The sequence below is a fragment of the Pleuronectes platessa genome, chromosome 11, assembly GCF_947347685.1.
Source record: "Pleuronectes platessa chromosome 11, fPlePla1.1, whole genome shotgun sequence".
In the NCBI taxonomy this organism is placed as follows: Eukaryota; Metazoa; Chordata; class Actinopteri; order Pleuronectiformes; family Pleuronectidae; genus Pleuronectes; species Pleuronectes platessa.
The window spans coordinates 4,165,531-4,179,420 of NC_070636.1; the positions used below are offsets into that span (position 1 = coordinate 4,165,531).

Sequence of the window (13,890 nt, forward strand, 5' to 3'; positions counted from 1 at the left end):
GAGTTCAGTTTGAGAACATATCTTTGTTATGATCCCGAAAGAAGGCACTTTAAGTTGATAATTATTTTTATCTGGAAAAAATCTCTATTTATAATTGAGATACTTATTTCTTTCTTTGGTTATTTTGATATCTTTTAATTTCCAAATTGTTCAAGAGAGACCACTACAGAGGAGAAATGTTATGCACTTTGATGAAGTTGTAATTTGAAAGTTTCTGGTTACAAAGTTTAATAAATCAGACACTAACGGCACAGCACTGTGTTTTAGATCTTTTTTTCAACCAAAGATGCTTTACGCTGTTTAGGGGGTACTCGGGTGAGCTTTTTTTTCAAAGGGGGTACCTAGGCCATGCTGGCGGCTGGGCTCCTCTGCTGCTTGTGATTAACTACATTTGTCTATAAAAGAAAATCTGCTTTAATTTTATTTCTTTATAAAAAAAACAAATCTAACATTAACTATGATAACTTATTTATGTGTTTAAAATTCACAAAAACTTGTGTTATGTAAAATATGTTCAGTTGAAACGTGTGGGAAACGAGTGTTCAGGGCAGAGTCTACAGTTCAGGGGCGCTGGAAATGTCGCCCATAAAGCAAAGACCAGTAGCCAATAGCTTCATTGAGGTTAAAAGATTAGAAACATGGCTCATTTGTAGATTAGTCTTAGTTTGTCAGATTTTATTTCAAGATACAACAAAGTCTCTTGAGGTTCAACTAACATGCAATAGTTTGTGGTGTGACCTTAACATGTCAATCAAACATTCACGTCAAGCTGAAAGCACAACAAATTTACAAAATTAAAAATAAATCAGAAGCAGTAAAACATGATCCACAAACCCAGGACAAGGGGGGGGGGTAGTGCAATTCATCATAAAAACACATTCAAATTCTCAGTTAAAAAAAAAAGGGTGTTGATAAAACGGTAGCATCGAGTCCATGTCAGATTGATTCCTAAACAGTGCAAAGACAAACAGCATCTTCTCAGGTTCTTCCACATGGAACAAGCAGCCTGATCCAAGACTTGATGGAATTGTAGAAAGATTTTCACTTGCTGAAATGACACACGGAGTCCATGGCCAGCTGGATCCTGCAGAGAGAAACACAACAAGGTCACCCGTTACATTCAGTTTAGGAATATGAAATGCATCAGCAATTCACCTTTATCTTATTATAGCAGCTTAGAAAATCTGTTGACCATTACTGATTTGGAAAAGTGAGAATGTTTCCTCTTTCATCCCCTGAAGGTCTGTTCTATGTAACTTTGGTGAGTGGCTTTGATCTCCTGTAAGAAGTGTGGAGCTGAACTGACACAGCTTTAGTTGTCAGAATCAGGTCGAGCAAGTTGAGGAGTAAAGCTGAAGTGTACATCAGTTAAAAAGACAAATGTACAAATATGATCAGAGTTTGGCGGAATTGATCTTCTGGTTCAGGACGCCGGGATCATGGGTAATATCCACCGTTGTGTGGCAGCAGAGGGCGCTGTTGCTCGTTTAAAGTCCAAATAAAGTTTCTGTGTTCATTGTACTGAAGGAACATTTCCTCAGTGCAACACTGTGGCTCATTGAAGCGTTTGTAATCGTCTTTGGATATAAATAGAGCTCTGTTACATATGGAAATATGATACAAGGGGTTTCGGTTCAAATTTTTTTTTACCAAAACTTAACTTTTATGGACAAATCTTCAACTGTATAAAGTAAAGAGATACATTTTTGTAAATATGAAGCAACCTGTCTTAAAGTCTGTTAAATTGAGAGTGAATCCGACCGTACCTGTTTGCAGGGTATCCTCTCTCACACAGGTTCACCAGAGCGTACAGATGCCTCAGAGCGTATTCAAACTGAAACACAAGAGGGCATCGTGTTACTAGAGCCGTCATCGTCTTTGAATGACAGTGAGGTGAAACTTCACAAGATTCAAACCTCCCCCAATGCATTTGTTGCATCTGAAATGGTCCCATGATAATGAATGATGATAACAACGTTAAAATAAACACATGTGAAACTGGTCTGGTGTTTCCTCTTTTAATGCAGAGCCAGACACTTGACATGTGACTCGTTTCAACCATTAGCTCCGGATGTTAATCTCATCAGCTACAGTGGCCACCAACACTTTCTGAACAGGACGTCCTCAGTGGGATTTAAAGGAGCAGAACACGCCCCCTGCTGTGTGGCTCTACCTCGGTTTTGTGCCAGTTGAAGCAGTTCTGTTTGTAGTGTTGGACCGCAGCCCTGTAGCACTGGTGCTGGGACAGGTCGGCTCTCTCGTTGATGACCTCCTCAGCCTCGACCTTACTGCCGGTCACCATCTCAACCACTCGGTGCATCGTCTCAGCGAGCAGCTCCCGGACCTGAACACACACACACACGGTCACATGTTGTTAGAAACCTGGAACGTTCTCAGTAATGAATACATGCTCAGTCTGTGGGGTTACATCTGATTTGCATGTGGGGGGGCGGGGGGTCGGTCTTTACCTTGAGGTGTGCGCTGATCTCCATCAGCATCCCCCTTGCAAATGTGATGTCATTAGAGGCCATCAGCTTCCTCTTGAGGATGGCCAGGGGAACATCAGGGCTCGGGGTCAGATCCAGATTCCTAACGGGCTGCAGGGTCACTGAAGGAGCAGGTGGGCCGCCGGCTTTGGGGTCACCCTGGAATGCGTTCACCTTCATGTGGCCCAGCGTCTAAATGGAAAGGAAGGAACTCAGGATGAGTGATCGAAGGAGAGGAAACGCTCACTATTCTGCCAGACGCAGGACAAACTTGCTAAGCCCATGTTTTCATTGGTTTCTCCCACCTTGTTCCCAAACTGCTGGACGTGGCTGGTGTTTGTGTGGCTCCGGACAATCTTGAACTGCTTCGTCAAAGTTTCTTTGGCCAGGTCCTCCTGGAAACAGATAAAAAAAAATTAAGACACAGATTATTTTGTCTGGTCGATGGAGGTTGAGATTCTGCTGTGGGAGATATTTTGAAAAATTTAGTTTTTAAATAACATGTGAATGCAAATGTTCCAGCTCGTTATCTGCTCAAGACAAACAGCTGTTGGGAACTTCCCCCACTTCCTTTCGTGCTCATTTGTGATCCGTTGAAAACAGAACACAAAACCTCAGTGAGCCACATTTAGTAGTTTATATGTCAGTCAGTCGTCAGGTGTCACCCACCACATCAGAGTCCTCCATCCAGTTCACACTGTACCAGTCGCCCAGGTACGTCTCCCTCTTCTCGTCATAGTAGCAGGCGTAAGAGGACTCATGGGAGTTGGATGCTGTGGTGGCGTACACTGCAAAACACAGAGACACTCTCATGTTAGTGAGTGTGATAGATTTAAATTTTACAGCATAGAAACCTTAATAAGAATCACACTTTATTGATTTATTGCAGCTGGACTGTGGAGGTTTGTGCTCCTCTGAGGTTCAGTCTAGTTTGAACCTGCTTAACCTGAAACTTGACTCAGGGACACGTGAAAAAAAAATCAGTCACGTGTTTTGACTGGTGAAAGTAGAAAAATTCAATAAAACTAGAACTTTGATCCATTTCCTGTGCAGATCCATTTGAGTTAAAGTGCACAAATTACAAGATGCCAGACCAGTGCTGACCTCAGTGGGATTTGTATTTATCATATAAACAATGATTTGTTCATGACAGAAGATGTAAAAAAAGAAAAGAAATGAAAACTAAAAACAGAGTCAGAGGAAATCCAACCAGTTGATACGGTTGATTTCTGACAGAGTTTTAGTCTTTTAGTTGTTTCAAATTAGTAAAACAATCACAAACCAAAGATATATTCATGCTGCGGAGGTTTTATGTATTTCATCGATCGATGCCGTTTATTGATCTTTGCTGAGTCACTATCTCCTTTTACTGGAAAGTGAGTCTGGTGAGATAGAGTCCAACTTACCGTCAATGTTATTGGGCAAAGACTTCATCATTGAACCAGACTCACACGCCTCGATGTAAAACACCAACTGTCAATATGAATAAGTGTGTGAGAGAGAGAGAGAGAGAGAGAGAGAGAGATGTTTTGGCAAAAAAGGACAAAAACAAGTTACAATCTGATCATCACATGACTGTGTCACCTGCACGCACACACACACACACACACACACACACATTGCAGGACATGTACACACACGTAGACTTGTAAATCACACATGATCTTGTTGCTGCGCACCTTTTTGTATTTCTTATTTTCATGCATGTATTTAATGGCTGCCTGAAGATCTTCAACATGAAGCTGCAGGGAGAGAGAAAAGAAAATGTCATTATAGAAAATTATATATAAACACACATACAGCAGAAGTTGTGAATAATGAAGCCCTCTGAATATTTCCCCCTTTGACAGGCTAATAAAATTTAATGGAATGTGTCATGATTACTAAAAGCTGCTACTACTCAGATTTATAGTCTCATCTACTGGTTCCTGTCTCACATTAGGACACTGCAATGTACTATAATGTATTTCAATCATTTGAGAATATTACAATCGTGTACTTTGTATTTCAGTGCTAAGGTTTTGTGAGCCACTGTGTCGCCCTAAATGCTGACACTGCCTAAAGTTCGCCACTGGCTCCAAACTCTCTGCTCTCAGTTCTCGTCTCTGTGTTTTTACTGAAATCAGCTCGTGCCTCTGCTATTGTCCCTGGCTCCACCTCCATTGCTCCTTATCATGGAAGATAATCATCTCATGAAACAGGCTGGACAACTTTTAAAAAGGTGTCTTGTTCCTATTCCATGGTAAATGAGTAGCTTCTTTGTTTATAGCATTCACAGAAGAAGGAAGTAAAAAAACTTCTCACCTCATCGTTGGGGAAAGCCAGAATACCAGGTCCCCCGTGGTCGGTGAAGTACACAAACACGTGATCGTTGGGGCCGCTGCCAAGTCAAAGAAATCAAGGTTAATAAAACAAACATGTGCCCTTGGTTAGTTTCGTTCACGCCTCCACATCGTGTTTCAATTCAAGTCACTCGCCTCTTCAACACTTTTCCTGAGCCACCTTTGGCTTTGGACGAATCGCCCTTCAGCACAGCCAGGAAGTTCTCTGGAGTCACATCCTGCAGAAAAGACACACACCCAGTCCAGAGTAGTTTGGTTTAGACATCAAACAAAGTACAGATTCCACAGCTCGGATTTACACTCTTGTACAAATACACATGTGTTGAAGCACCTACATCCCCAGTGTAGTCTTTAGGAACTCCCTTGTACACGTCTGTTCCATTCGGCCGGTTGATCACGATCCCGGGCGTCGGGTTCCTGGACACAAAAACATGAAGCACATTTACAGAGGGAAGAGAAAAGTGCTGACCAAACATGTTTTTGTGATGACAGGGCAAACAGACGTGTGATTCACTGATCAGGTGACAGGACGAGAAGACAAACAAGACAAATCCAATTTGTGTGATAATAACTTTTCACTTAGTCTTGACCTACTTTATGTCAAGATATTACATTTTTAATAATAACAATATTATTCAACCTATCAGGATTATTACGATTTAATTAACCTGCTTCTTTCTCCAAGAGGTGGATTCATATCTAAGAACATATTAGTACAATATTTATTAGAGCCAAACAGATATATGAGTGTTTGCTGATGTGCAAACTCGAAGTCGTTGTCACATCATGACACTGACCAGCGCTAGAAGCTAATGGTGACTCATCAAACTGATCAGTCAATGGTCAGAGTGTTATCAAAATCGATAAATCATTTGATTCAAGCTAAATAACTGTGAGCAGCGGCCTGAGTCAATCATCTAGTGACGTGTGCAAGGAGCAAGTTCCAGTTTATTTCTTTTCCTGCCTCTAATTTCCATTTTTCTTACATTTGAGCAGGTTTGTCGTGACTCAGGTTAAGTGAAAGCTTCTCATTTACAGAATCAAAGTCAAATACAAATTAAAAACTTTAGTTTCAAACCGAGACAAGTCCCCACTGAACCTGTCAATCATCACTGTCCATGCTGGTGTATTAACTGTGTATCAGAGCGTAACAATGATTCTATCTCCGACTGAAACTGACGGATCGTCTTTCAGCGTCGCTCCTCTCTTCAGTGTCCGTGTCAGTAACAAGACTCCGAGTCAGAGTTCCGGAGCAGACCTCAAATCAGTTTCTTGTGACTCCTCTCAGCGAGTCTCTTTAACTCGGGCTGCTCTGAACACAGGGCCCCGCATTCCACAGAGACACAATGAAATGAGAAACATGTGCATGTGAGATCAGCCTGCTGTTTATTTACATGACTGCCAGGAATCACTTTCACTATCGATCAGCAAATTCTTCTCTTGGCTGATAAGAGCTGTTCACTTAGGTCTCCTTCTTAATCTTGCATTTACGAAATTAAAAGATTAAAGTTCAGTGAAGGACGAAGGTAAAAAAAACAAAAACAACAACTCACTCTTCATTCTTCGCCAAGTCGTCGTACATCATGACCACGATCTGCTCGTCCGGGATCCCATTGCTGTGGACGATCTGGTACGCATGGCAAGCGTCAGCCTGGAGGAGGAGAAGGAGATCAATATGAGATTAGAGCTGCCCTTTGGATTAAAGATACTTGAAATTACATCAAGGTTATCAAAACTAAAAATGTCACACTGGGGGGGGGGGGGGCAGTCTGGACCAGATTAACCTAACCTGCAGTAGCTTACATTTCTTTTCTGTCTTTTTTTCTTTCCCTCAATTAATTTGCAAAGCTTGTTTGAATAAAAACATTTACCACATGTTGACGTAGGTGTTTACTAGTCTCTTTCATTTTTTTTTTTTTTACAAATGGAACAATTCAAACAATTTGCACTACTTATATGCAATTTTCTAACTTTAAAGCACTAATAAGGAGCAGATACAGATGTGTACAGATAAGCAAGAGACAAAACAAGACACAAGAAAGAAATGAATCATCTCTTAATAACGTTTCTAAATTCTGTTGCTTCATTCTTCTCTTTTGTTTGAGTTTCAGGGATTCGTCATGATTTTGTTTTTGCAGTTTTCAACTTCATGTTCTTGGATATTCTCCCAGGATCAGAATGAAATTAACCTAAAGGTCATTTTAGAAATATAATTTTTTTGGGAGAAGGTTTAAAGTTGGAAACAGTAATTTATAAATATCCACTGAACAAACAGACGAGATGAGATTAGAGCTGAACTTATGATCTCTGTGTCTGAAGTGGATCTTATCACAGACCGAGGAGCCGGGTCGGTCAGTTGTCTGTAGCTCCTCCGCCTCCTCTCACCTGGTGTCGGTAGTTGTACCAACCATTGGAACCAGCCACGATCACCACCCAGTGCTTCCCAGGGTCCGGCCCCTGCTGCGGGGCGGGGAGGGCGGTGACCAGGCCGAGGCTCAGGCCGAGCAGGAGGAGCGAGGACGGACACATTCCCTTCGGTCAGTCGGTCGGTCGGTGGTTGGGGGGGTGTGTGTCCTGGATGAATGAAGGAGACAACAAAACCATCAAGAGTGAAAAGGGAAATGAAAAACCAACTGGGACCCGATAGATAAACAACAACAAGTCACATGGCAGTCACATGACGTCTCCTCTTCGCCGCTAGCACAACAACGAGCGAACAGAACAAACCGTGACTCAGCGTAAAGCGACGCAGCGTAAACAAACCGCGACGGAACCGAACTCCTGCACAGACACTTTATTAATTCAGAATGTTTATTGATTTTAGTTTTGTTTACCTTGTTTACAGAGAAGCTGCGGAGAAGAAACTGAATAAAGCAGCTGCAGCAGCGGAACAACTATATATGAGGGGGGGAGGAGCCATTGATAAGCTGCAGCCAATCGGAGGGGCCCGGGGGGCGGGGCCTTACTGTAAACACTCACGCGGCTGATGGATCCACTATGGACATGACGTGTTCACTTACCGTAGGGAAAACTGCACTTCCGCCAGATTAGAGGTTTTTCTAAGGAAGTTGTCCAGCTCTAAAGTGAAGTACTTACTAAAATACTAATACCATAATTACAACAATAACAATTGTCTTAGCACAGCAACCTTCAAAACAGTAACTTTTTATTGTAAAAAAGTAAGAAGGGCTCCACATAATTAAAAAAAAGTCAAATTTTCCTTATATAAACCCTACAACACCTAATAATAAGTTAATAAAGGCTTAAAGTAAGATTGTAAGAACAATGACTAAAGTTAGTTGCATAAAATGTTAATATTCAAGTGAGGTACAAAAAGCAGATTTTTTTTTAAATACAATACTTTAGTAATTCAACGCTGCAACTCTCATATCAAAAACATCAAGCAGGTACAACCCTAATCTTTAAACTTATATAGTTACACATTCCTGCAGGCTCTGCACTTTCAATATTAAGAAGATATTAAATGCCACAATAAACAGCCAAGCCTCATTAAATCTGAGTTGGTTTACATCCATAAGAAATACTTGTGTGGTGGATAAACACTCAGTTTGCAGTTCATCACGTCTAATACATCATCAGATCCTCCCTTCACTTAGGAAATAATGTTCAGCTTGTGTTGTAGAAGTACTGATCACATCGGTTTCTATCATTTAACCTTTCATTTATAAATGTGATTGGCGAAATTAGGAAAAACTGAACGTTGTATTTCACTTCAATAGCACCACAAACTCTGAAAAGACCATAAAGTTTAATAAGCACAGTGTCATAAGATTTTCTCTGCACTAAACAAATCTTATAAACCTGAGGAGAAATATCACCTCTTCACTGCACCTGCTTATCACAAGTTTGGTTTTAACGTTCTGTCACGAAACGTTTTGTAAATTTTAATGTTGATGACGCAGCTTCTTCTTCACCGACTGTAAACTGAGACTCAAACTAACAGCAGCGACTTGTCTTAACTGGAGTTGAGTCAAAACCGACATTCAGGGATCAATAACACGATACAGAAACAATCACAAGAGGCATTATAAAGATGTCAGCAATAAATCAAACTTTTATTTCTCCATATAGAAAAGAATTAAGTTAAATAGCGAAACAGTCCATCAAAAATCTGGCATCTTGTTTTCAACCAGTGGTCCTTAATACATTAACCTTTGTCCCAAAATGGAAAAAAAAAAAAAAATGTAACAAAGTGTAAATATCATGGTCACAGTAATAAATATTGAAAACAAAATCTTTTTTTTACATTTAAATTATATTTATATACATATATATATATTTGTGTGAATATATATATACATACTATAAAGATATAGATATAATCATATACAGTAAAAAGTTATTTTCAAGTTTATCAAACATAAAAGTTCAAATAAAAATGGCTGAAAACAGAATGATGATTGCATTTATTGTTTCATTCCCAAGGCATCAGTCACCATGGCCATTCAGAGTCTGTAATAAATAAAATGTGATAACCTCTAAAGATTGTAGTGCATCACTGTAAATCAAACAACAGAATCTGTAGTGCAAGTTTATTTTTCTTTGCGCAAAGTAATCTTGCAAAAGTCAAACGTATCGTAAAACGGAATGACAACAATGAAAACAGAGAAGTTCGCTCAGAGTCTTTAACTTCAGTCTGTTCTGCACCACAAAGTTCTCCGACGTCTTGGCAGCAGAAAACTAAAAAGCTTTCACATATAGAAAAACCGTGGCAGATATTCAAAACCAGGCTTATTTGGCAAATTATTTCAGACAAACAAAACACAAACAAAAACTCTCCAAAGGCTTTTTACACTCATCTCTGTCAGAATTGCCAAAAACAAAAAAAATTGTCGATGAAATGCATAGAAATTAATTACCAGTAGCAAGAAGTAACTTAAGGGTTTATTACTGTCATGCAGCATTTCTGAGACGCAAAGCAAGGCAGATACTGTAGGTGTGTGTATCGATGTAGTAAAGGATGTTCAACGGATGTGGGCTCTGCCTCCGCTTGCACTTTTCCCTGGCTTCCATTCCCCCTCAGTGATAAGGAACGGGGGGGGGAGGGGGGAGGCCTCCCGTTTCCTGTTTGTCTGCAGGCTCCTCATCCTGCTGAGAGCCGAGAGGTTTGGCTTCATCTTGTGTGTGTCTGTGTGTGTGTGTGTATGCGTGTGATGTAGGTGCTTGCTCGTCTCAAACCTCTGCACCCAGCTCAATGATCCCAGTCTCAATAATGGGCACTAGCTTATCGTCCACCTGTACCAGCAGGATGGTTTTGTCGATATGGGAGCGATTGGCTGGTTCTCGGCTACAAGGCACCCACCGGTGAATCACCTGCAGGGGGCGACACAACGAGCGGCTTGGTGAGAGGAAGCATCCAATCAAAGTCATGAGGCGTTTTATTACACAGCAAGTAGGTCACAGAGGGTGTGATAGGTTCGAAGACACAAGTATAAAAGCTATGATGATGACATAATCGTATTTACAGTGTGTGAGCTGAATAGACAACTCACACTCACTACAACAATCTGTGTCTGTGTGTGTGCTAAGAACGTACATGTCCTTCCATGCCCTCCACAGGGCTCCAGTCCCTCCAGCAGGTCCGTCCTGCTCTCAGTCTCATGGTCTCCTCAGGCCATTGCAGCTCCTTCCTCTTCGATAAGTTGATGGTCTCCAGCACCTGACTCACGTCCACAATCTGGACCACACCATGAAACAGAAACAAGGAAGTAAGCATCAGAGGTCGTTGAATAAAGAGACGACTGGTAGTTTATTATAAGGTCTGTGGTGAGGATGAAGAGGATTCGGCCCCAAGCAGCAGTGTCATTTGAAACTGTATTTCAGGGCATCGTGAAGCCGTGTGATGAAGATGATATGCACCGAAGGAAACACAATAAAGAGATTGGTCTTCAATAGAGTATTAATATAATTTCAGAATTATACAAGTAGAACATGGGGAAAATAGAAACTTCTAAAAAACCTCTATGTAACAGAATTTAGTTTGTATATTGATAAATGCAGTTTCTCCCCCCTAGCCAAGTCACCAAATGCTTGTTTACAAGGTAAATTGTAAAATAAGCAATTTTTAAATTGCATTAACAGAACTACTTGGTGAAAATTCCTTCTGTGTGTTTATGAAGATTAATGCAGGACAGTGAAAATCTGTCACAGAGCTTTCTTTAGTCTTTTGAATGGGATTATCATTGCAGATGTTCTGGGATCTTCACAAACCTGCACTCTGTAGGAGATGTCATCTCTGCGCACAGTGGAGAAGGTGGGGTTGTGTTGCTGCGGGTGGTGGTAGTGGTGGTGGTGGTGATACTGGCTGAGGGGATCCGTCACGGTGCTGCACAGGCCGTCGTTGCCCAGGAGGCCCACCAGCGTGTGGCGTTTGCAGGGAGGGATGCTGTGGCTGGAGGGGGAGGCGGAGGGGCCCGCGGGGTCGGAGGTGGAGCCCAGGCGGAGCTGCAGGGAGGTGGGGAGTGTGCGCAGGGACAGCTGGCTGGTGGAGGAGCGGCGACAGGGCTCCAGGCCGGTGGCGGAGGTGCGCAGGGAGGAGTGACGGCTGCTGCTGTAGCGGTAAGAAGACGACTGGCTGGCAACGGAGGCGCGGGCAGGAGAGTGTCGGACCAAACCAGACTGAACCGACTGGGAACTTTGACTGGTGCCTGGTCACAGGGAGGAGGAGTCAGACATAGAACATGTGAAATTAGACTCTTTCATTCGACCTTCACTGGCGATTAAATACCCTAATTATTGTCCAGCTGAAGATCACCTTGATGGGTTAATTTCTCAGATCTAAGGAAGCCTCACCTGAGGAAGAGAATTGAAAATACAACTGATTCTACAGGCTTAATAATACTTACTGTCATACATCTGTCCACCAAGGACTTGTGTATGAATGCAGTTCAGATAACTGATAATTAACACTACTGCCTTGGAACTGACATCCTCACGTGATATCATGTTTCATCTTTATATTTTACTGTGGCTCCAGAGAAATGAACATTTATCTTATGATCCGATAGGAGTGGCTCTTACCCAGAGGATGAGGCTGGTAGGAGTAAGGGGGAACCGGCCCAGACAGACCACCCTGTGACACGGAGCTCTGCTGAGAGTCCCCCCCAGTCCCATTCCCACTGCCACTGGACATCCCCCCCGCATCTGGATCCTCAATGTTCCCTCCACTGTTACAGCCGGCACCGCAGCCTTTCCGTAACCTGAGAGAGAAATACAGATAATCCCTTAACACTGGAGTCAGATTTACCTAAGAGGATCGGGGGAAAAAGATCAGAGATGTGTAATCCAACCCTTCAAAGTCTGATCTCTAATGAATAACCAACCTGTGCCAGGTGCTGACGACAAAGTTGCGGATGTTTCCGATGCTGATGGGTCCTCCCAGGATGTGTCCGAGCTGGGGGTGCGAGTTGCAGTAGGAGGTGGTGAGTGGAGACACGTAGATTGGATAACCGATGGGCTGGTCACAGGAGGAGTTGATCATGTTGCGTAGAGCCTGCTTGGCGTTCTGGATGCTGCCGCGCTCGGGGTTTCTGTTTCTTAAGAAGACCAACTCCTGCTGCTGCCCGGCCCAGAGACCTCGGACACATTCTTTATTCACCTGGAGCGCAAGAGGCAAGATCGAGGTAAATATCATATCTTCGAACTAGTGAGAATGAATTAATCAGACTTAGTAATTCATGTCGTTGTTCCCACCTTGATGACACGGAAGCTAAGGTAGCGTCGATTCAGCATGATGATTTTGTACTCGTTGGTGCCCTCGTCGAGGACGTGGCGCAGGGCGAGCAGCGAGGGCGAGTTGGACAGCACGGCGCTCCTCCAGGCCGGGTCACCCTCGTGGGCGATGACCAGGTTCTGCTGGTGGGAGGAGATGGCCTCGAAAAGAACCGCTGGCTCGTCGTACTCATCGGGGGACGTGAAGTGGTCCTGACGGGGAGGGGACAGGAAGCGTGGTGAGAACGAAGCTAAACGCTAAAGCTAACGGCGTGCGGTACCGACAACCTGCAGAGTCTCACCTGGTGCAGCTTGAGAGACATTCGGATTCCAGGCACCACGACCTTCCTGAGCAGTTCCATGTCCGCGAAGATCCACTCGTCTCGTATCGAAGAGATGCGGAAATCTCCTTTAAACAATGCGTGAAGTCCGTAAAGGAAAGACTCCAGATTACTGTGATGGAAAGAGGAAAGACATATGAGCTTTATTTAAACGATTTAATCCAGAGACAGAAAGTTATTTGGAAAGTTAAAAAAACGAAACATTAAAAAGGTATAAAATCCCTAGAATTAAAAGTGATGTTCTTATAAAAACACTAAGTAAGATAAAGATTGCTCAATAACCTGGACATATGATGAGCTGCTGTTCCCAGAGCTCTTCTTCCCAGCACACACAGGCCGAAGCAGAGCAGCACCAGAGCCGAGTCCTTCTCACTGTCCAGCGGCTAAAAGCAAAAAGAACATCAGGAAAGACGAAACAAAACTCAAATGTCATGAATGCACTGGTTTTCTGAGTGAAACACACATTTTTTTTATGTTGCCTTTCTTCATTCTTTAAAAAAAATGTCATCTGATAACAAATGATGAAAGTACAGAATCCCTGAGGGAAAGAGTGACACACGATGAAAGTGGTGCTGTGAGTCTCTGAGGATCTTTGAAGCTGCTTCAAAAAAGAAACCTCAGAACTATCTTTAAACTGAACCAGTGGTGTGAGAGACTTCACGTGAGGGATCATAGTACCAGATGTTTCAACCAGTCCATGTGTAACGGGTCAGACTAAATAACGCAGCCTCACCTTGGCCCTTCGAGAGTTGCAGTACTGGATCCAGCCCAGGTACACGCAGCAGAAGCTGTCCCTGGAGATGCCTGCGAGCCGATGGTCATAGTCCTCGTCGATGTTGGGGTTGAAGGTCGGGTCCAGGTCCACGTAGTTCCTCTCGCTACAGGCCTGCAGGCCGTCCTTCATGGTCTCATTCGCCAGCCACTCCTCCAGTTTGGGGGAGGCGATCACATAGTAGATGATACCCTGAGGCCGGAGAGGGATGATGCACT

General features: G+C 42.9%; 2 protein-coding genes across 2 annotated transcripts in view; both read right to left on the minus strand.

Moving 5' to 3' along the window:
- Window positions 1-654: 654 nt before the first annotated feature.
- Window positions 655-7,402, minus strand: lgmn (legumain). The gene is made up of 13 exons (XM_053434173.1): window positions 7,214-7,402; window positions 6,382-6,479; window positions 5,164-5,245; window positions 4,964-5,046; window positions 4,791-4,866; window positions 4,166-4,228; window positions 3,893-3,959; window positions 3,156-3,274; window positions 2,792-2,881; window positions 2,469-2,678; window positions 2,174-2,344; window positions 1,767-1,834; window positions 655-1,084 (listed from the first exon to the last, which is right to left on the minus strand). The coding sequence occupies exons 1-13, from the start codon at window positions 7,355-7,357 to the stop codon at window positions 1,042-1,044; spliced, it is 1,314 nt and encodes a 437-aa protein (XP_053290148.1). The 5' UTR covers window positions 7,358-7,402; the 3' UTR covers window positions 655-1,041.
- A 1,472-nt stretch (window positions 7,403-8,874) lies between these two features.
- pcnx1 (pecanex 1) overlaps window positions 8,875-13,890 on the minus strand; it is a 33,894-nt gene continuing 28,878 nt past the window's right edge. Inside the window, exons 28-36 of the mRNA XM_053434200.1 lie at window positions 13,634-13,864; window positions 13,183-13,283; window positions 12,862-13,012; window positions 12,542-12,772; window positions 12,172-12,446; window positions 11,870-12,048; window positions 11,060-11,496; window positions 10,386-10,526; window positions 8,875-10,162 (exon numbers count right to left, since the gene is read on the minus strand). Of these exons, the coding sequence (XP_053290175.1) occupies window positions 10,022-10,162; window positions 10,386-10,526; window positions 11,060-11,496; window positions 11,870-12,048; window positions 12,172-12,446; window positions 12,542-12,772; window positions 12,862-13,012; window positions 13,183-13,283; window positions 13,634-13,864 (1,887 nt within the window). The 3' untranslated portion in view covers window positions 8,875-10,021. The remainder of the gene's footprint in view (window positions 10,163-10,385; window positions 10,527-11,059; window positions 11,497-11,869; window positions 12,049-12,171; window positions 12,447-12,541; window positions 12,773-12,861; window positions 13,013-13,182; window positions 13,284-13,633; window positions 13,865-13,890) is intronic.